Source organism: Heptranchias perlo, chromosome 37 (assembly GCF_035084215.1).
Source record: "Heptranchias perlo isolate sHepPer1 chromosome 37, sHepPer1.hap1, whole genome shotgun sequence".
NCBI classification, from domain to species: domain Eukaryota; kingdom Metazoa; phylum Chordata; class Chondrichthyes; order Hexanchiformes; family Hexanchidae; genus Heptranchias; species Heptranchias perlo.
Window position 1 is genome coordinate 1,071,315 of NC_090361.1, and position 24,161 is coordinate 1,095,475.

A 24,161-nucleotide genomic window follows, 5' to 3' on the forward strand; every position below is an offset into this window, starting at 1 on the left:
ACCTCCCTCAGTCTCCCCTCACCTCCCTCAGCCTTCCCTCAAACTGTGGGACTCCTCACCTCCCTCAGTCTTCCCTCAAACTGTGGGACTCCTCACCTCCCTCAGTCTTCCCTTAAACTGTGGGACTCCTCACCTCCCTCAGTCTTCCCTCACCTCCCTCAGTCTCCCCTCACCTCCCTCAGTCTCCCCTCACCTCCCTCAGCCTTCCCTCAAACTGTGGGACTCCTCACCTCCCCCAGCCTTCCCTCAAACTGTGGGACTCCTCACCTCCCTCAGTCTTCCCTCAAACTGTGGGACTCCTCACCTCCCTCAGTCTCCCCTCACCTCCCTCAGTCTCCCCTCATCTCAGATAGAGACAGGGAGAGGTGGACGGAGAGATTAAGCAGCTTCCTGAGATATTGCTGTGAATCAGACAGTGTGGTTTGTGTGTCTCGGTGCCAGAGAGCGCTCGCGAGTATTTCTTACCAAAAAATAAGAGCCTGATGTTCTGTGTGAGAGGGAGAGAGAAGCAGAGAGACTGCAAGGGAAGGACTGAGGGGAAGGGGGAGCTTTGGAGAGAGGGGAGAATAGTCTGGTCCCCGCACCTGGAGAAGAAGCTGCAAAGCAGAAAGACCTTGCGGGAGAAGCAAACACAATAAGCAAATTACATCTGTAAGTTTGGTGGAAATACGTGGGACGGGAAGAGGCGGATTTTATAAAAGCGAAATAAAAATAGAAGCAGAGCGACAGAGGAAAGATGAGTCTGGAAACACGGCACTGGTGAGGAGCCGGGCTGAAGTTTATTACCGATTCCAGCCCCGAATCCCGAGCAGAGGAGGGTGTGAGGACCGGGGGAGGATGGGAGAGGCACCGAGAGGCATTTAAAGAGGGGACGGCGGGGCAGTATTCCGCCAGACTACAATCTATCAGAGCAAATCAGGCGGACAGAGTGCAGCAGGAAAGGAATCGCTGCCGATTGAGACGGAATCAAAAATAGAAACAAACAGAAGATGAAGAGGAAGAGGCGACTATTCGGACTTGAATAGCAGCGGGTTCCGTACGAGACATAACTGCTGAACATTGTTATTTCAAAGCCGCAGGTACAAGAACCCGGGGGAAAATCCCAGATAGAGAGGAGGGAAAGTGTTAAAATCAACCGAGAGAAGAGGGAGGAGGTTTGAGTGGAGAACCGTGCGCTGTGGAGGCACCGAATGAATCAAACTGAGAAAAAGAGTAAAACAGAATAAGGTCACATCAGAAAAGACAGTGTTTCGGAAAAGATCCAAGTGAGGTGTGAGTGCCCTGGATGGGACTGAGTTATTGCAAGACCCAAACCAGGGAGGGAGTCACCTGCAGCCCGACCAGAGCTTGAGTGGGTGGGTATGAGGAGCTCTCCTGGACTCCCTGCATCCTCAGCATTATTCGGATCTGCTGAGATCAAACTTCCCCCTCAGTGACCTCCAGCTGGGATATTTCTGCTCCGGGACCCAGTGGTTGTCCTGCTGGTGAAGTGAGCGGGGATCGACAGTTACCCACTCCATTCAGATCAGCTCCCTCCCTCCCTCCCTCCCTTCACTGGGCGATGGATCCTCCTTCCTGCTCCAAGAAGAGCCTGTCCCTGTCCCTGCCTGTCCCCAGAGAGGGGCAGAACACCCTCAAACCCCCGCAACACTTGTGGAGACAGCCTCGGACTCCCATCAAAATCAAACACCGCGGCTACTCGGACACAGACCGACATGTTCACCGTCAGATGGAACGGTCCAACGCCGTGGATACAAGTGACAGACCCGGGCTGAATAAATCCCGAATGTCCTGGCCATCCTCCTTTCAAGGAACTACCAGGCGGTAGGAACTGGCTTCATTTAACTGCTTAATGATGTTAGAAAGAATTCGTTAAAGAGCCCAAGGTGTAGTTTGCACTCACTGATTTCGCACTGGTGATTTGGACAGTTTTGTGGGCGGCTGTAGTGATCCCAAGTGTTTGGTATGGATGAGTTTCCCATCAATCGGCTTAAGAGTAACGGAGGGTCCCTTCCTGTGCGGCTAAAACCTCAGAACTTACTGTGAACATGTTTAAATTATTCTCAGCAAATAGGCACATTTTAAAAAGTTTTTCGAAAGTTTTTTATAACTGCTTCTTAAAAGGTTGGGTGCTATATTAGAAGATGTGGGTGGTGTCTGCCCAGTGGGGTAATTGTCTGAGCAGTGTCTGCCCAGTGGGGCAGTGTCTGTGCAGTGTGGGTAGTGGGAGTAGTGCTTGGGCAGTGTCTGCGCAGTGAAGGCAGGATCTGGTCAGGGTCTGCGCGTGGGGGCAGGATCTGGTCAGGGTCTGGGTAGGGTCTGCGCGTGGGGGCAGGATCTGCGTGGTGAAGGCAGGATCTGGTCAGTGTCTGGGTAGGGTCTGCGTGGTGAAGGCAGGATCTGGTCAGTGTCTGGGTAGGGTCTGCGTGGTGAAGGCAGGATCTGGTCAGTGTCTGGGCAGGGTCTGCGCGTGGGGGCAGGATCTGGTCAGTGTCTGGGCAGGATCTGGTCAGTGTCTGGGCAGGGTCTGCGCGTGGGGGCAGGATCTGGTCAGTGTCTGGGCAGGGTCTGGTCAGTGCCTGGGCAGGGTCTGTGCAGTGGGGGAAGTGTCTGGGGAGATGTTGTTATTTTCATTTGTTGTTTATGGATATGATTTGATGACATTCACATGTGCAAGTACCATTACATCACATGCATGTGATGCCATAGCACAAATGACACTCCCTACACAAACTGAGTGCCCATGCCTCCAGCACTGACAAACCAAATCTGCCTACTGCTGCTTGTGTTTTTTAAAATTAATAATCACACTTTTTTTTGAATGTTTTAGACAAATTTCTCTCTCCTGAAAGTGCTGACTTGTGCTGTGGTACTAGTACTGTGGTGCCGTTACCAATGGATCCATTGGGGAACTTGGTTGTGTGTTATTTAACGAGTTTCGGTATATTTTTAGGCCGTTCTCACAATAGTTTTCAAAATCTTCGATATCTATTTATTTTAAATAGTCCTAGTCAACATTGCCTATGGGGTTTCAATATTAACTGTATCAGCATCTTATGATGCTGCCCTGTCATGTCTTTAATACGATGAATGTGACAGCTGGTTCAGACTCTGGCCACCAGCTAATGGAGCACATTTGTCAACTTTCCTCCGAATATTTTTGATCCAATTTTTTCTCATTAACTGAAATTTCTAATTTCCAAAATAAGGGTTTAAATAAAATAAACAAATTTTTAAAAATGAGGCAATAAATTGATTAAATTTAATCATTGAATTTTCTTTTGTGTCTTTCAATGATTTCATTAACGTTTTTACTTGAAGGCCTTAGCCTCGCTCAAAGGCCTGGGGTTCGACTGGATATTTTTACCGCCCACCCTTAACTGTTGCGAGGGCTTTCAATCACATCTATGCATTTTGAAAACGTGTTTGCAAAATTTGCCAGCATGAAATCTGTGCATCAACAGAAGTTGGAAGGGTAGAAGGATGAGTGTGCTTCATCCTGTGAGGATTGGACAGTGTCTTTGCTTTTACCAAAGACTTTGAAAGAAACTGGAGATTGAATTCTGTAAACTTTATTTCAGGCAAGGTGAATTTATATAAATATATTACAATTGTGCTTTTCTGTTATGGGTTGCTCACAGAAAAACTGAAGCAGCACAAATGAACAGGAACAGCTATTATCGAGTGAGATATCATTCCCAGTAGTGGGAATAATGACAGCTGTTATTGTTTTTATTGATGATTAGAAAAGAAAATATACTGTTTATAGAGAATTCATTTTTTAGTCAATCATTGCTTTTGGTTAAAACAGAAAATGCTGGAAACACTCAGCTGGTCAAGGCAGTATCTGTGGAGAGGGAAGCAGAATTAATGTTTCAGGTCGATGATCTTTCATCAAAACTGGAAGAAGTTAGAGATTTAAAAGTTTTTAAGCAACTGCAGAGTCAGGGGAAAAGTTGGGGGAGAGCAAAGGGAAAGGTCTGTGATAGGGTGGAGGGCAGGAGTGATTAAATGACAAAAGGGGTGAAGGTGCAAGGCAAAAGGGGGCCACACTGCGTTTGATTATTCAGTTAAAAACCTCTCCTGAATCGTTTTTGAGACTTAACAACTTTTTTTAATATAAAAACCCGGAAATTGCATAAATGAGGAAATTTAAGAATTTTATGGCGCAAATTTTGTTGGCTAACTCACTTAAGGGAAATACATATCAGGAAATTACACACCCCAGCCCATGATTTTATGTCCATTAATTTTAACAAGCATAAAATATACATTTAAGTGGCCAAAGGAAGCAGCATAAAGATCAGTACCAGTTGAGGATGGGGAAAGTGGTGGTGGGAGTACCTGAAATCAGAGAATACATGGGAATGGGCCCAATAGTTCAATATATGCCAACGGCAGTTTGGGTCCCATTCTGCTGGGCCCCCTTCCCTCAGAAGATGTTAGAACCTGCTTTCCCCAATATTGTCAGATTCTAGCAACCCCCAGTGCTGCACCTCAGGATCTGCCTCCTCAGATCTCCTCTCTTCCGTCCCGCCCCGCAGATTCTGCAGCTCTCTCAATACTCACAAATCCTAAGACCACGTTCTCAGTGCCTTTTAAAACCTCTGACTCACAATGCGCATTGTTGCAGGAGACCTACTGATTACACTTAATTTATTTTAAATTCCTAAATCACGTGCTATTATGTGGCTGTGCAGCTCTTTTTATAACACTGCATTTTCTATATATGCCTCTAAATGCCATGATTTGATTGTAGGAGGGACTCTATATTAAAAAGGGAACCAGTGGTTTTAGTCCCTAATACTGGAATCATTTTCTTTCTGTGAGAGAAGCTGTGGGTTCAATCAGAGTTGCCAAACAATCTCCCCGAGATTCCTTATGGAACAGGGTGACAAAGAACATGAATTTAGTGATATTACTTATGCCCCAGCAACTCAGTAATGCTAAAGAAACATTATTCTCTCCATAAACTACCATTATTACCACCCCCTCTGACCCGGAGTAATTGGCAATTGCTCAGCTATTGATCCATGGGCACTGTTTGCCCTTCAGAACCCCAACCAACTGGCCATTCATTATCTGAGTCTAGACAGTGAAGGCCAGCAGGCTCAGTCCGACACTCACTCACACATAAAGCATGGCCCTTTGGGATTAGATACCGGGAATCGCTGGCACCAAAACAGCACCAGGGTATAAGAGGATATACTCGAATTTGATAAATATATGCGGTAGAAAGGAATAAAGAGGAAAAGCAATTCACAGGGAGGGGCTGATTTTAAACAGATGCGGATAGTATAGGGAGGGGCTGATTTTAAACAGATGCGGATAGTCTGGGAGGGGCTGATTTTAAATAGATTCACTGACAGTACAGGGAGGGGCTGATTTTAAACAGATGCGGATAGCCTGGGAGGGACTGATTTTAAACAGATGCGGATAGTCTGGGAGGGGCTGATTTTAAACAGATGCGGATAGTCTGGGAGGGGCTGATTTTAAATAGATTCACTGGCAGTACAGGGAGGGGCTGATTTTAAACAGATGCGGATAGTACTGGGAGGGGCTGATTTTAAACAGATGCGGATAGTATAGGGAGGGGCTGATTTTAAACAGATTCACTGACAGTACAGGGAGGGGCTGATTTTAAACAGATGCGGATAGTACAGGGAGGGGCTGATTTTAAACAGATGCGGATAGTATAGGGAGGGGCTGATTTTAAACAGATGCGGATAGTATAGGGAGGGGCTGATTTTAAACAGATGCGGATAGTCTGGGAGGGGCTGATTTTAAACAGATGCGGATAGTACTGGGAGGGGCTGATTTTAAACAGATGCGGATAGTACTGGGAGGGGCTGATTTTAAACAGATGCGGATAGTACTGGGAGGGGCTGATTTTAAACAGATGCGGATAGTATAGGGAGGGGCTGATTTTAAACAGATTCACTGACAGTACAGGGAGGGGCTGATTTTAAACAGATGCGGATAGTACAGGGAGGGGCTGATTTTAAACAGATGCGGATAGTACTGGGAGGGGCTGATTTTAAACAGATGCGGATAGTATAGGGAGGGGCTGATTTTAAACAGATGCGGATAGTACTGGGAGGGGCTGATTTTAAACAGATGCGGATAGTATAGGGAGGGGCTGATTTTAAACAGATTCACTGACAGTACAGGGAGGGGCTGATCTTTTGGCTGATTTATACAGTCAGGTGGTTGGTGTCAGTACTTATGTAGATTGAAATTATCACCCAAATTAGTGTTCCGAAAACAGACAAGCAAGGGCCAGTAGATTGTATTTCACTTCTGAGTTCAGTTTCTGAGACCCTGTGGAACAAGAACAGCTGTTTGAAATGGCAGGGCACTGTAGATATTGTCATTAATAATAACATTATTTTATTTATTCTCCCACCTCTGATCCGGTGTTTAGATTTGTTCTGTAGATTATTACATTACAACAGTGACTACATTTCAAAAGTACTTCATTGGCTGTAAAGCACTTTGGGACGTCCTGAGGTTGTGAAAGACGCTATATAAATGCAGGTCTTTCCTTCTTTAGGTAGCAGCATTCTCTAAGTCGCTGCAGCCTGAAGAATCCCCGAGTGCAGTCCACATTCACCGGAGTAAAACGCAAACTGATTCTTAAGTAGTTTCACTTAATGCATGAGTTTAGGGCAGTGAGGGCTGATGTATGAGCTGCTGCAGGCAATGAGCAGCAAGACCATTTATTGTACAGGTGCAAACAGCAGGGATAGAGCTGGGTCCTTTTATGAAATCCTGTGCCCAGAATTTTAAACCATCAAACAAAATTGATGCAATGAGGGAAATTCTGCGCCCCTCCCCCACCCCGACACATAACAACATCGCCAGACTCATTGGGGTAGATTCTCCCCCGGTGGGAGTCTGGCAGAGTGCGTCCACCAGCTGCCCGACAACCCTGGAGGGAGGCTCAGTCCATTTTGAGAGCGGCGGGCTGCAAAATGGACACCACCATCATTCCAATCATAAGAACAGCAGGTGTTCAACATCTGAAAGGGAAAAGACAGGTTAACATTTCAGGTGGAGACCCTTCACCACAGCTGGCTTCAAATGTTAACTTGTCTTTTCTCTTTTAGATATTGATAGACTGCTGCACACCTCCACATCCGTGCTTTCTCTTTTAACTGCTCACCACTAACACGCCATTGTTGAACCTGGGATGCGGCAATCTGATTGGGAAGCCCTCAAATTGGGAACCTCACTCAGCAGGAGCACAGATCTGAGGATCAGGCAGAGGTCAGCAAAGCCGATTCACCGAGCGTCTGGTTTTCTAGCCCTTGATTTTATCACATCGGGAGTTCTGCACTGGGAGTGGAGTCTCTCAATCCTGGGGCTCAAAACTGGATCAAATGCACATTGCGAGCAGTTTGTTCTGTGCTCCCGGCTGAATGGCAGCCTCCTGATTTTACAGGGACTGCTTTCTGGTGCTGGCTCCCACCATTAGCCATTCACTGCCCTTCCCCCCGTGCTGCTGTCCACTCTCTAGTATGTTGGCGCTGTACAGTTCTGTACATTGTTACGGTGCACTTCTGCTGCCATTTCCTCACTAATTTCCTGTTGATAATATAACACAGATTGTTGATAAAGATTTTCAGTTTCACAATTCAAGAAACTACTTTTTGGCAAGTTTGAAGGTCACTTTGAGAATTTTTTTCCTAAGTATTAATTGATGTACTTTCAAACCTCTCGTACCCTTCCCTCCTCTCCCAATCTTAACAAAAAAGGGAGCAGGATAATCCATAATTCTATTTCAAGCAGTCAGTGTCAGCATCAAACACTCCCAGGGCAGGTACAGCACGGGTTAGATACAGAGTAAAGCTCCCTCTACACTGTCCCATCAAACACTCCCAGGGCAGGTACAGGGTTAGATACAGAGTAAAGCTCCCTCTACACTGTCCCATCAAACACTCCCAGGGCAGGTACAGCACGGGTTAGATACAATTGCACCTGTGTCCAGTAGGAACTGGCCTCGCTTTTCTATCAACACCATAAAATTGCCCTAAACTTATTTCAAGTAAGACCCTTTGCAGACTCTGTGTCCTCCTCACAACTTACTTTCCCACCTAGCTTTGTATCGTCAGCAAACTTGGATACATTACACTCGGTCCCTTCATCTAACTCATTAATATAGATTGTAAATAGCTGAGGCCCAAGCACCGATCCTTGCGGCACCCCACTAGTTACAGCCTGCCAACCTGAGAATGACCCGTTTATCCCTACTCTCTGTTTTCTGTCAATTAGCCAATCCTCTATCCATGCTAATATGTTACCCCCAACCCGATGAGCCCTTATCTTGCGTAACAACCTTTTATGTGGCATCTTATCGAATGGCTTTTGAAAATTCAAATATACTACATCCACTGATTCCCCTTTATCTACCCTGCTAGTTACATCCTCAAAAAACTCTAATAAATTTGGCAAACACGATTTCCCTTTCATAAAACCATGTTGACTCCAATCATATTATGTTCTAAGTGCCCTGTTACCGCTTCCTTAATAATGGATTCCAGCACTTTCCCAATGACTGATGTCAGGCTAACTAGCCTGTAGTTCCCTGTTTTCTCTCTCCCTCCTTTCTTGAATAGTGGGGTTACATTTGCTACCTTCCAATCCATTGGGACCATTCTAGAATCTAGGGAATTTTGGAAGATCACAACCAATGCATCCACTATCTCTGCAGCCACCTCTTTTAGAACCCTCAGATGTCGGCCATCAGGTCCAGGGGATTTATCGGCTTTTAGTCCCATTAATTTCTCCAGTACTTCTTCTCCACTGATAATTACTTTAAGTTCCTCACTCTCATTAGACCCTTGGTTCCCTACTATTTCTGGTATGTTTTTTGTGTCTTCTACTGTGAAGACAGATACAAAATGTTTGTTTAACATCTCTGCCATTTCCTTATTCCCCATTATAATTTCTCCTGCCTCAGTCTCTAAGTGACCAACATTTACTTTTGCTACTCTTATCCTTTTTACATACTTGTAGAAGCTCTTTTAAAATCTGTTTTTATATTTCTTGTAGTTTACTTTCATATTCTATTTTCTTCCTCTTGATCAATTTTTTGGTCATCCTTTGCTGGTTTCTAAAACTCTCCCAATCCTCATGCTGACTAATCTTCTTTGCAACATTATCGGCCTCTTCTTTTAATCTAATACTATCCATAACTTCTTTAGTTAGCCACGGATGAATCACTTTTCCCATGGATTTTTTATTTCTCAGTGGAATGTATATTTGTTGAGAATATTGAAATATTTCTTTAAATGTTTGCCATTGCTTATCTACTGTCATACCTTTATCTGCTGACCATGGCCCTCTCCCTCAGATAATATAGGTTATTCTGTATTCACATCATTGACTCAGAAAATGTATTAAAGACTAAAAATACAAAGCTGTCCATCCTTTGCTGTTATAACAATAACGAGAGTGTGCTAGTATTGTGTGGCACTATCACCGTGCTAAATGGGATAGATTCAGAACAGATCTAGCAGCTCAAAACTGGGCATCCATGAGGTGCTGTGGGCCATCAGCAGCAGCAGAATTGTATTCCAACACAATCTGTAACCTCATGGCCCGGCATATTCCTCACTCCACCATTACCAACAAGCCAGGGGATCAACCCTGGTTCAATGAGGAGTGTAGAAGAGCATGCCAGGAGCAGCACCAGGCGTACATAAAAATGAGGTGCCAACCTGGTGAAGCTACAACTCATTACTAAATGCATGCTAAACAATGGAAGCAACGTGCTATAGACAGAGCTAAGCGATTCCACAACCAACGGATCAGATCAAAGCTCTGCAGTCCTGCCACATGCAGTCGTGAATGGTGGTGGACAATTAAACAACTAACGGGAGGAGGAGGCTCTATAAATATCCCCATCCTCAATGATGGCGGAGTCCAGCACATGAGTGCAAAAGACAAGGCTGAAGCGTTTGCAACCATCTTCAGCCAGAAGTGCCGAGTGGATGATCCATCTCAGCCTCCTCCCGATATCCCCACCATCACAGAAGCCAGTCTTCGGCCAGTTCGATTCACTCCATGTGATATCAAGAAACGGCTGAGTGCACTGGATACAGCAAAGGCTATGGGCCCTGACGACATCCCGGCTGTAGTGCTGAAGACTTGTGCTCCAGAACTAGCCGTGTCTCTAGCCAGACTGTTCCAGTACAGTTACAACACTGGCATCTACCCGACAATGTGGAAAATTGCCCAGGTATGTCCTGTCCACAAAAAGCAGGACAAATCCAATCCGGCCAATTACCTCTCCATCAGTCTACTCTCAATCATCAGCAAAATGTCGTCGACAGTGCTATCAAGCAGCACTTACTCACCAATAACCTGCTCACCGATGCTCAGTTTGGGTTCCGCCAGGACCACTCGGCTCCAGACCTCATTACAGCCTTGGTCCAAACATGGACAAAAGAGCTGAATTCCAGAGGTGAGGTGAGAGTGACTGCCCTTGACATCAAGGCAGCATTTGACCGAGTGTGGCACCAAGGAGCCCTCGTAAAATTGAAGTTAATGGGAATCAGGGGGAAAACTCTCCAATGGTTGGAGTCATACCTAGCACAAAGAAAGATGGCAGTGGTTGTTGGAGCCCAATCACCTGAGCCCCAAGACATTGCTGCAGGAGTTCCTCAGGGCAGTGTCCTAGGCCCAACCATCTTCAGCTGCTTCATCAATGACCTTCCCTCCATCATAAGGTCAGAAGTGGGGATGTTCGCTGATGATTGCACAGTGTTCAGTTCCATTCGCAACCCCTCAGATAATGAAGCAGTCCGTGCCCGCATGCAGCAAGACCTGGACAACATCCAGGCTTGGGCTGATAAGTGGCAAGTAACATTCGCGCCAGACAAGTGCCAGGCAATGACCATCTCCAACAGGAGAGAGTCCAACCACCTCCCCTTGACATTCATCGGCATTACCATCGCCAAATCCCCCACCATCAACATCCTGGGGGTCACCATTGACCAGAAACTTAACTGGACCAGCCATATAAATACTGTGGCTACAAGAGCAGGTCAGAGGTTTGGTATTCTGTGGTGAGTGACTCACCTCCTGACTCCCCAAAGCCTTTCCACCATCTACAAGGCACAAGTCAGGAGTGTGATGGAATACTCTCCACTTGCCTGGATGAGTGCAGCTCCAACAACACTCAAGAAGCTCAAAGCCATCCAGGACAAAGCAGCCCGCTTGATTGGCACCCCATCCATCACCCTAAACATTCACTCCCTTCACCACCGGCACACTGTGGCTGCAGTGTGTACCATCCACAGGATGCACTGCAGCAACTCGCCAAGGCATCTTCGACAGCACCTCCCAAACCCGCGACCTCTACCACCTAGAAGGACAAGGGCAGCAGGCACATGGGAACACCTCCTCCTGCACGTTCCCCTCCAAGTCACACACCATCCCGACTTGGAAATATATCGCCATTCCTTCATCGTCGCTGGGTCAAAATCCTGGAACTCCCTTCCTAACAGCACTGTGGGAGAATCTTCACCACACGGACTGCAGCGGTTCAAGGCAGCGGTTCACCACCACCTTCTCAAGGGCAATTAGGGATGGGCAATAAATGCCGGCCTTGGCATCGTTGCCCACATCTCATGAAATAATAATTTAAAAAAACACCACATCTTGTGAACATGCTGATCTAATGTGGGTTGTTACATTATATATTATGGTGCTCTGCTGTGCCCAGTGATGCTTTGCTCCCTCTAATGCTATGGTGCTGCTAGGCAGTGTGTTGTGGCTGTGTGTTTGGGTCACAAAACAGATAGTAAGAGCTACAAAAAGAGAGTATGAAAAGAAACTTGCAAGGGATATCAAAACCAATACGAAGAACTTTTATAGTTATATTAGGAAAAAGAGGGTGGTCAGGAGCAGTGTTGGCTCCTTAAAAACTGAAAGTGGGGATATTGTCGTTGACAATGGGGAAATGGCGGACATGTTGAATAATTACTTTGTGTCAGTATTTACAGTAGAAAAAGAGGAAAGCATGCCGGAAATCCCAAGAAAACTAATATTGAATCGGGGACAGGGACTCGATAAAATTAACATAAGTAAAGCAACAGTAATGAAGAAAATAATAGTACTAAAGAGTGACAAATCCCCAGGACCAGATGGTTTCCATCCCAGGGTTTTAAAGGAAGCAGGTGAGCACATTGCGGATGCCCTAACTATAACCTTTCAAAGTTCTCTAGATTCAGGAACTGTCCCTCCAGATTGGAAAATTGCATGTCACTCTGCTTTTTAAGAAAGGAGAGAGAGGGAAACCAGGGAATTATAGACCTGTTAGCCTCACATCTGTTGTGGGGAAATTGTTGGAGTCTATAATTAAGGATAGGGTGACTGAACACCTCGAGAATTTTCAGTTAATCAGAGAGAGCCAGCATGGATTTGTGAAAGGTAGGTCGTGCCTGACAAACCTGATTGAATTTTTTGAAGAGGTGACTAAAGTAGTGGTCAGGGGAATGTCAATGGATGTTATTTATATGGACTTCCAGAAGGCATTTGATAAGGTCCCACATAAGAGACTGTTAGCTAAGATAGAAGCCCATGGAATCGAGGGAAAAGTACGGACTTGGTTAGGAAAGTGGCTGAGCAAAAGGCGACAGAGAGTAGGGATAATGGGTAGGTACTCACATTGGCAGGATGTGACTAGTGGAGTCCCGCAGGGATCTGTCTTGGGGCCTCAATTATTCACAATATTTATTAACGACTTAGATGAAGGCATAGAAAGTCTCATATCTAAGTTTGCCGATGACACAAAGATTGGTGGCATTGTAAGCAGTGTAGATGAAAACATAAAAGTACAAAGCGATATTGATAGATTAGGTGAATGGGTAAAACTGTTGCAAATGGAATTCAGTGTAGACAAATGTGAGGTCATCCACTTTGGATCAAAAAAGGATAGAACAGGGTACTTTCTAACTGGTAAAAAGTTAAAAACAGTGGATGTCCAAAGGGACTTCAGGGTTCAGGTACATAGATCATTGAAGTGTCATGAACAGGTGCAGAAAATAATCAATAAGGCTAATGGAATGCTGGCCTTTATATCTGGAGGACTGGAGTACAAGGGGGCAGAAGTTATGCTGCAGCTGTACAAAACCCTGGTTAGACCGCACCTGGAGTACTGTGAGCAGTTCTGGGCACTGCACCTTCGGAAGGACATATTGGCCTTGGAGGGCGTGCAGCGTAGGTTTACTAGAATGATACCCGGACTTCAATAGATGAGGGCTGTGCAGTAGACGTGGTCTACATGGACTTTAGCAAAGCCTTTGACAAGGTACCACATGGTAGGTTGTTACATAAGGTTAAATCTCATGGGATCCAAGGTGAGGTAGCCAATTGGATACAAAATTGGCTTGACGACAGAAGACAGAGGGTGGTTGTGGAGGGTTGTTTTTCAAACTGGAGGCCTGTGACCAGCGGTGTGCCTCAGGGATCGGTGCTGGGTCCGCTGTTATTTGTTATTTATATTAATGATTTGGATGAGAATTTAGGAGGCATGGTTAGTAAGTTTGCAGATGACACCAAGATTGGTGGCATTGTGGACAGTGAAGAAGGTTATCTCGGATTGCAACGGGATCTTGATAAATTGGGCCAGTGGGCCGATGAATGGCAGATGGAGTTTAATTTAGATAAATGTGAGGTGATGCATTTTGGTAGATCGGATCGGGCCAGGACCTACTCCGTTAATGGTAGGGCGTTGGGGAGAGTTATAGAACAAAGAGATCAAGGAGTACAGGTTCATAGCTCCTTGAAAGTGGAGTCACAGGTGGATAGGGTGGTGAAGAAGGCATTCAGCATGCTTGGTTTCATTGGTCAGAACATTGAATACAGGAGTTGGGATGTCTTGTTGAAGTTGTGCAAGACATTAGTAAGGCCACACTTGGAATACTGCGTACAGTTCTGGTCACCCTATTATAGAAAGGATATTATTAAACTAGAAAGAGTGCAGAAAAGATTTACTAGGATGCTACCGGGACTTGATGGTTTGACTTATAGGGAGAGGTTGGATAGACTGAGACTTTTTTCCCTGGAGAGTAGGGGGTTTTGGGGTGATCTTATAGAAGTCTATAAAATAATGAGGGGCATAGATAAGGTAGATAGTCAAAATCTTTTCCCAAAGGTAGGGGAGTCTATAACGAGGGGGCATAGATTTAAGGTGAGAGGGGAGAGATATAAAAGGGTCCAGAGGGGCAATTTTTTCACTCAAAGGGTGGTGAGTGTCTGGAACGAGCTGCCAGAGGCAGTAGTAGAGGCGGGTACAATTTTGTCTTTTAAAAAGTATTTGGACAGTTACATGGGTAAGATGGGTATAGAGGGATATGGGCCAAGTGCAGGCAATTGGGACTAGCTTAGTGGTATAAACTGGGCAACATGGACATGTTGGGCCGAAGGGCCTGTTTCCATGTTGTAAACTTCTATGATTCTATGATTCTATTCAAGGGTTAAGTTACGAGGAGAGATTACACAAATTGGGGTCGTATTTTCTGGAGTTTCGAAGGTTAAGGGGTGATCTGATCGAAGTTTATAAGATATTAAGGGGAACGGATAGGGTGGATAGAGAGAAACTATTTCTGCTGGTTGGAGATTCTAGGACTAGGGGGCACAGTCTAAAAATTAGAGCCAGACCTTTCAGGAGTGAGATTAGAAAACATTTCTACACACAAAGGATGGTAGAAGTTTGGAACTCTCTTCCGCAAACAGCAATTGATACTAGCTCAATTGCTAAATTTAAATCTGAGATAGATAGCTTTTTGGCAACCAAAGGTATGAAGGGATATGGGCCAAAGGCAGGTATATGGAGCTAGATCACAGATGAGCCATGATCTTATCAAATGGCGGAGCAGGCACGAGGGGCTGAATGGCCTACTCCTGTTCCCATGTTCCTATGTTTCATGTGTTTACTCCCACCCTTTTGAAGTATTTTAGTCTCCAATCTTCTCCCCTCCCCTAAGGACTCTGTCTCTTGCTAGGGTAATATTGCAGGGACCTTGCCCAAGGGCCTAGACATTGAGTGTTGACAGCCTGTTCCATCATGTGGAACATTCCAGCCAAGCTCAACCCTGTCCTCACCCAATGTCAACGCTCGCACTTTCCAGCAAACAGTATTCAGGAGCGGGCATCCTGTTGGATTTACCCCTTCCTAGCCTGGGGACGCCAGCTCCAATTGCAGCAGCTCTCCTGCCACTTTGGCTGAGATCAGCTCGGTCAACACGGACTGGGTATTGTACCTCGGACCTTCCACCTCTATGACTCAGTACCATGGCAGGCTGTGACTTTACCCACTGCGCCATTGGAGGAGCTCTTGTCGGCTCTTTTCCCTCCCTCCCTCTTGTGTTACGATTTATTCCCAGGCAGTCTGCTCCTAGATCCTGCCAGTCGTGCTTTGTGCCACCTCAAATAGGCTTTGCAGAATGATGGATTTAGCGAAGTGGGGTTGCAGGGGTCGGGGCGGGGGCTCAGAGTTGTGTGATGACTGCACCAAGGATTGATGCTTCCCCTATAAGAAGCACTTCCTCCTGGCATTCAGACTGAAATCAGGAACTTGCTGTGTATCAGTAGCTCATGAAACCTTGTCCTAATAATGTATTGTATTGACCAAAGAATACAGACACTGTGCTGCTAAAAGATCTTACAGGAATCTTGTTTCCATTCTTTTTTTATTCTCGTCAACCAGAAGGTTATTACTGATCCATTTCAGGCACTGAGCGTCAACAGCAAACACCCCCAGTTGAGGTACACTCTCTCCACGCTGCCATGTCAATGTGATTCAGCCCCATCAGTACATCAGTGTGATATTGCTTCTTGTCTCTCAACAGCCTTTCTTGACCTGTCTGAGTGAGGTTGCCAGTTAAGGGTAGGCTTGCCAACTCTGGTTCCATCTCAAGACCTCTCACCTCCAGTCGCCCTGCCCAGCCTTTATTTCCCATTTCCAATACTTCTATAACTAATAATCTGAAGTGTTTAAAGAACACGAAAAACATACATAATTTTTTTAATGTGCCTATGATTTTTCTCCCGGGTTGCTGACCAGGAGATTAATCTTTAACCCTAGTTAAGGGTAGTTTTTTTTGTGCAGTACGCTGGACTAAGACTGGACTAAGACTACCTAACCTCAGTTCACATAGATTGTCACACCATCAGTCTGGTCTGGATTTGAACCCAGATGTCAGACGACAGGCCAGTGTTGGACTCGTTTCTGTGATGAGTGTTGTGAGGTGTTTGTACTTTGAGCGGTGATTATATTGCACCTGAGATGTGTGCTTATGCAGTTTGGGGTCCTATTACATTAGTACAGAGATGATTAGGTGTAATTTAATGGAACAACATGGAATCGTGTGGGATCCATGTAAATGAGCTGAACAAACACTAATGATTTACTGCTAATTAGCACAGTTTAATCAATTTTTGTTGTGAAGACTGGAAACTGAGTGTCAAATATCACTGAACAGTTTTTTTGATCTTTTAAGGTTCAGAGAGGAATGAGCTGAACAATATTAATAGTATTTTCATGTGGTGGCTGCTGATTCTGAGTCTTGCTGTTGTCATAGAGTATTGCTTCCATGTTTCAATTGTAGATAACACTGTACACACAGGCACCAGTCCACAGTACAGTGGTAACTAGCTGATAGATAATGTAGCTTTCCAATTCCCGCTCACTCACTAGAGCTGGCCTAGTGCTGTGTAGCTCTACAATGTGCTGTCCAAGCAATAGTAAGTTGCTAGTTTTTGCTTCTCTGACCCCTTCCCCACCAAATAATATCAGATGTAAGGAATCTTACAACAGCAGGTTATAGTCCAACTGTTTTATTTGAAAATCACAAGCTTTCGGAGGCTTTCTCCTTCGTCAGGTGAGTGTGGGATTGGGATTCCATGGAAGGTTGCCGCATTTATAGTCAGAGAACAATACCTGGTGATTACAGATAATCTTTCCAACTGCCCGGAGCAGGATAAGGGTGGGATAGGAGCAGGGTAGGGGTGGGATAGGAGCAGGAAACGGGTGGGATAGGAGCAGGATAAGGGTGGGATAGGAGCAGGATACGGGTGGGATAGGAGCAGGATAAGGGTGGGATAGGAGCAGGATACGGGTGGGATAGGAGCAGGATAAGGGTGGGATAGGAGCAGGATAAAGGGAGGGATAGGAGCAGGTTAAGGGTGGGATAGGAGCAGGGTAAGGGTGGGATAGGAGCAGGATACGGGTGGGATAGGAGCAGGATACGGGTGGGATAGGAGCAGGATAAGGGTGGGATAGGAGCAGGGTAGGGGTGGGATAGGAGCAGGATACGGGTGGGATAGGAGCAGGATAAGGGTGGGATAGGAGCAGGATAAGGGTGGGATAGGAGCAGGATAAGGGTGGGATAGGAGCAGGATACGGGTGGGATAGGAGCAGGATAAGGGTGGGATAGGAGCAGGATAAGGGTGGGATAGGAGCAGGGTAGGGGTGGGATAGGAGCAGGATACGGGTGGGATAGGAGCAGGATAAGGGTGGGATAGGAGCAGGATAAGGGTGGGATAGGAGCAGGATAAGGGTGGGATAGGAGCAGGATAAGGGTGGGATAGGAGCAGGATACGGGTGGGATAGGAGCAGGATACGGGTGGGATAGGAGCAGGATAAGGGTGGGATAGGAGCAGGATAAAGGGAGGGATAGGAGCAGGTTAAGGGTGGGATAGGAGCAGGGTAAGGGTGGGATAGGAGCAGGATAAGGGTGGGATAGGAGCAGGATAAGGGTGGGATAGGAGCAGGATAAGGGTGGGATAGGAGCAGGGTAAGGGTGGGATAGGAGCAGGGTAAGGGTGGGATAGGAGCAGGATACGGGTGGGATAGGAGCAGGATACGGGTGGGATAGGAGCAGGATAAAGGGAGGGATAGGAGCAGGTTAAGGGTGGGATAGGAGCAGGATACGGGTGGGATAGGAGCAGGATAAGGGTGGGATAGGAGCAGGATAAGGGTGGGATAGGAGCAGGATAAGGGTGGGATAGGAGCAGGATACGGGTGGGATAGGAGCAGGATAAAGGGAGGGATAGGAGCAGGTTAAGGGTGGGATAGGAGCAGGGTAAGGGTGGGATAGGAGCAGGATAAGGGTGGGATAGGAGCAGGGTAAAGGGAGGGATAGGAGCAGGTTAAGGGTGGGATAGGAGCAGGGTAAGGGTGGGATAGGAGCAGGATAAGGGTGGGATAGGAGCAGGATAAGGGTGGGATAGGAGCAGGGTAAAGGGAGGGATAGGAGCAGGTTAAGGGTGGGATAGGAGCAGGGTAAGGGTGGGATAGGAGCAGGATAAGGGTGGGATAGGAGCAGGGTAAGGGTGGGATAGGAGCAGGATACGGGTGGGATAGGAGCAGGATAAGGGTGGGATAGGAGCAGGGTAGGGGTGGGATAGGAGCAGGATACGGGTGGGATAGGAGCAGGATAAGGGTGGGATAGGAGCAGGATAAGGGTGGGATAGGAGCAGGATAAGGGTGGGATAGGAGCAGGATAAGGGTGGGATAGGAGCAGGATTTAAATTCTAGTGTTTGCTTTGCTGCTGATGAAAATGCATTTGAAGATTTTAATAACTAGAACCACTGCATCATGAAACGCAGAACTATTTGGAAAAAATGATTTTTATTTTGAAAGCAGAGTTTGGAGCATAGAAGTTCTGGTGATGCCATTGACCTGTTGGAAGTGTGTTGGGGCAGACTGGTTTGCCCCCTGCCCCCGCCTCCACCCCTCTCCGAAGGCATGGAAACTTGGTGGAGATGGATTTCGTCCAATTTCCAGGCCTTCTGCTCCCAGGATGCCTGATTTCCAAAAAGGAGCGGCAGTTGTAGGTTGCGGTGCTTCGCATACCTTTCGGAAATCTCCAGGCTAAAGAGAGGTCTGGTCCTAAACCAGACAGGTGGGCAACCCAATGATGGAGGCAGGAACAAAACAGGAAGCAAATGAGGATAGGAATAAAGTTTCGAGTTGCTGCCCCACAGCTCCAGGTGCATGAGTGGTGGGAAATGTGTAATTGGAAATGGTGAGTGACTGTTGTGATTCTGTTTAAAAGCAGCCTCTATCAGGATGGACTTTAAAACCTGGTGGCTGACAGCACAGCTCTGTGTTTTATTGCCTAGCTGTGTGAATGAGCCTTGAGATACTGGTGCCAAGGACAGATGGTCCCTTGTCAGCCGTTGCGTAGATATGGAGTAATGGATGGGTAGGAGGGAGAAACCTAATCAAATCATCAAGACCTCTTTGTGATACCAACATGATTGTAGGACTGATGTGAAGCTGAAGTAATGTAAATGTGTTATTGGTGACTCAGTGTTGTGTTACCGTCAGTACCTCCCTCCCACCTACAGTTATATTTCTGTTACACGTACTTTCCAAATAATCAACTCTGGATTATCATTGCCTACAACCCCGCCGACCCCACTCACCACCATTTTTCTCTCCTACTGGGGACAGTTCCATGGGCTCTAAGACGTGTCTTAGTGACCATTCTTCATGTCTGAGTTAGACATTGAATATCGGCATGACCATGAGGGGCATCACAGCTCAGCTTGATCCTGTGCTCACCTGATGTCCACACAGTCAGGAGCAGGAACCTTGACTGATTTTTCCCTCCTTCCTAGCCAAGGGCCACTAATGCCAATTGTAGCACCCTTACTGCACCCTCACTGCACCCTCACTGCACCCTTACTGCACCCTCACTGCACCCTCACAGCACCCTCACAGCACCCTTACTGCACCCTCACTGCACCCTCACTGCACCCTCACTGCACCCTCACAGCACCCTTACTGCACCCTTACTGCACCCTCACAGCACCCTCACAGCACCCTTACTGCACCCTTACTGCACCCTTACTGCACCCTCACAGCACCCTCACTGCACCCTCACAGCACCCTCACTGCACCCTTACTGCACCCTCACAGCACCCTCACAGCACCCTTACTGCACCCTTACTGCACCCTTACTGCACCCTCACAGCACCCTCACAGCACCCTCACTGCACCCTTACTGCACCCTCACAGCACCCTTACTGCACCCTCACTGCACCCTCACTGCACCCTTACTGCACCCTTACTGCACCCTCACAGCACCCTCACAGCACCCTTACTGCACCCTCACAGCACCCTCACAGCACCCTTACTGCACCCTTACTGCACCCTCACAGCACCCTTACTGCACCCTCACAGCACCCTCACTGCACCCTCACTGCACCCTCACAGCACCCTTACTGCACCCTTACTGCACCCTCACAGCACCCTTACTGCACCCTCACTGCACCCTCACAGCACCCTTACTGCACCCTCACAGCACCCTTACTGCACCCTTACTGCACCCTTACTGCACCCTCACAGCACCCTCACAGCACCCTTACTGCACCCTCACTGCACCCTTACTGCACCCTCACTGCACCCTTACTGCACCCTCACTGCACCCTCACAGCACCCTTACTGCACCCTTACTGCACCCTTACTGCACCCTCACAGCACCCTCACTGCACCCTTACTGCACCCTCACTGCACCCTTACTGCACCCTCACTGCACCCTCACAGCACCCTCACTGCACCCTCACTGCACCCTTACTGCACCCTCACAGCACCCTCACAGCACCCTCACTGCACCCTCACTGCACCCTTACTGCACCCTCACAGCACCCTCACTGCACCCTTACTGCACCCTTACTGCACCCTCACAGCACCCTTACTGCACCCTCACTGCACCCTCACTGCACCCTTACTGCACCCTCACTGCACCCTTACTGCACCCTCACTGCACCCTCACTGCACCCTTACTGCACCCTCACAGCACCCTTACTGCACCCTCACTGCACCCTCACTGCACCCTCACAGCACCCTCACTGCACCCTTACTGCACCCTCACAGCACCCTCACAGCACCCTCACTGCACCCTTACTGCACCCTTACTGCACCCTCACTGCACCCTCACAGCACCCTTACTGCACCCTTACTGCACCCTCACAGCACCCTCACTGCACCCTTACTGCACCCTCACTGCACCCTTACTGCACCCTTACTGCACCCTCACAGCACCCTTACTGCACCCTTACTGCACCCTTACTGCACCATGGCTGGCATCAGCTAACTACACAGTCTGGGAATCAAACCTGAAACCATCTGGTCTGAATGGGTCAGTACCAGACCAGATGGTGAACAGCACCTTGTATATTCTTCAAAGTATGCAGGTCAGTGGCGGGGAACCATGATAGAGCATCACACGTGGTGCTGTGTGTGTTAAGCTGTGGGTTTCTACCCACATCACCACACATGTTGAATGCCTAGTCTCAACTTTGCCGCTACAAAAGCCATTGAACAGAGGTTAGGAGGGTGAGGGCGGCCCTGGACATTGAGGTCTTAGGTTTTTGACCGTTAGTTTTAGGGCACCATCAGTGAGTTATTCACAGGCTTCTCATTCCTGTCTTCAAAGGTGCCCAGAACCATGTGGTAAGTCTATCTTAAGTCTTTGTAAAATGAGCAAATGGAGCACCTCGATCGCTTCCAGTTGGTATTCTTGTGAGTTAACCTGGTTACTGATTGCCTTAGATACGATTATAAATGTAGAATTTTAAGGGCTACCTCATTAGATTAATCAATTACACTTCACTTTTCCTCTTCCTATTGTTTATCCTAGAATTCCGCAACCCGTCCGCCCCCCCCCCAGATATCCCCCATACCGTCCGCCCTCCCCCAGATATCCCCCATACCGTCCGCCCACCCCCAGATATCCCCCATACCGTCCGCCCACCCCCAGATATCCCCCATACCGTCCGCCCCCCCCCCAGATATCCCCCATACCGTCCGCCCACCCCCAGATATCCCCCATACCGTCCGCCCTCCCCCAGATATCCCCCATACCGTCCGCCCACCCCCAGATATCCCCCATACCGTCCGCCCACCCCCGGATATCCCCCATACCGTCCGCCCCCAGATATCCCCCATACCGTCCGCCCTCCCCCAGATATCCCCCATACCGTCCGCCCCCAGATATCCCCCATACCGTCCGCCCCCAGATATCCCCCATACCGTCCGCCCTCCCCCAGATATCCCCCATACCGTCCGCCCTCCCCCAGATATCCCCCATACCGTCCGCCCCCAGATATCCCCCATACCGTCCGCCCCCAGATATCCCCCATACCGTCCGCCCCCAGATATCCCCCATACCGTCCGCCCCCAGATATCCCCCATACCGTCCGCCCCCAGATATCCCCCATACCGTCCGCCCACCCCCAGATATCCCCCATACCGTCCGCCCACACCCAGATATCCCCCATACCGTCCCCCACCCCCAGATATCCCCCATACCGTCCGCCCACCCCGAGATATCCCCCATACCGTCCGCCCACCCCCAGATATCCCCCATACCGTCCGCCCACCCCCAGATATCCCCCATACCGTCCGCCCACCCCCAGATATCCCCCATACCGTCCGCCCACCCCCAGATATCCCCCATACCGTCCGCCCACCCCCAGATATCCCCCATACCGTCCGCCCACCCCCAGATATCCCCCATACCGTCCGCCCCCAGATATCCCCCATACCGTCCGCCCTCCCCCAGATATCCCCCATACCGTCCGCCCTCCCCCAGATATCCCCCATACCGTCCGCCCCCAGATATCCCCCATACCGTCCGCCCCCAGATATCCCCCATACCGTCCGCCCCCAGATATCCCCCATACCGTCCGCCCCCAGATATCCCCCATAACGTCCGCCCACCCCCAGATATCCCCCATACCGTCCGCCCACACCCAGATATCCCCCATACCGTCCCCCACCCCCAGATATCCCCCATACCGTCCGCCCACCCCCAGATATCCCCCATACCGTCCGCCCACCCCCAGATATCCCCCATACCGTCCGCCCACCCCCAGATATCCCCCATACCGTCCGCCCACCCCCAGATATCCCCCATACCGTCTGCCCACCCCCAGATATCCCCCATACCGTCCGCCCACCCCCAGATATCCCCCATACCGTCCGCCCACCCCCAGATATCCCCCATACCGTCCGCCCACCCCCAGATATCCCCCATACCGTCCGCCCACCCCCAGATATCCCCCATACCGTCCGCCCACCCCCAGATATCCCCCATACCGTCCGCCCACCCCCAGATATCCCCCATACCGTCCGCCCACACCCAGATATCCCCCATACCGTCCCCCACCCCCAGATATCCCCCATACCGTCCGCCCACCCCCAGAAATCCCCCATACCGTCCGCCCACCCCCAGATATCCCCCATACCGTCCGCCCACCCCCAGATATCCCCCATACCGTCCGCCCACCCCCAGATATCCCCAATACCGTCCGCCCACCCCCAGATATCCCCCATACCGTCCGCCCACCCCCAGATATCCCCCATACCGTCCGCCCACCCCCAGATATCCCCCATACCGTCCGCCCACCCCCAGATATCCCCCATACCGTCCGCCCACCCCCAGATATCCCCCATACCGTCCGCCCACCCCCAGATATCCCCCATACCGTCCGCCCACCCCCAGATATCCCCCATACCGTCCGCCCACCCCCAGATATCCCCCATACCGTCCGCCCACCCCCAGATATCCCCCATACCGTCCGCCCACCCCCAGATATCCCCCATACCGTCCGCCCACCCCCAGATATCCCCCATACCGTCCGCCCACCCCCAGATATCCCCCATACCGTCCGCCCACCCCCAGATATCCCCCATACCGTCCGCCCCCAGATATCCCCCATACCGTCCGCCCACCCCCAGATATCCCCCATACCATCCCCCAACCCCAGATATCCCCCATACCATCCGCCCCCCCTCAGATATCCCCCATACCATCCGCCCACCCTCAGATATCCCCCATACCGTCCGCCCTCCCCCAGATATCCCCCATACCATCCCCCAACCCCAGATATCCCCCATACCGTCCGCCCACCCTCAGATATCCCCCATACCGTCCGCCCACCCCCAGATATCCCCCATACCATCCGCCCACCCCCAGATATCCCCCATACCGTCCGCCCACCCCCAGATATCCCCCATACCGTCCGCCCACCCTCAGATATCCCCCATACCGTCCCCCACCCCCAGATATCCCCCATACCATCCCCCAACCCCAGATATCCCCCATACCATCCCCCAACCCCAGATATCCCCCAT

General features: G+C 49.0%; 1 protein-coding gene across 1 annotated transcript in view; it reads left to right on the top strand.

Moving 5' to 3' along the window:
• The first annotated feature begins 503 nt into the window (after positions 1 to 503).
• pde4a (phosphodiesterase 4A, cAMP-specific) overlaps positions 504 to 24,161 on the top strand; it is a 245,506-nt gene continuing 221,848 nt past the window's right edge. Inside the window, exon 1 of the mRNA XM_067972902.1 lies at positions 504 to 1,824. Within this exon, the coding sequence (XP_067829003.1) occupies positions 1,562 to 1,824 (263 nt within the window). The 5' untranslated portion in view covers positions 504 to 1,561. The remainder of the gene's footprint in view (positions 1,825 to 24,161) is intronic.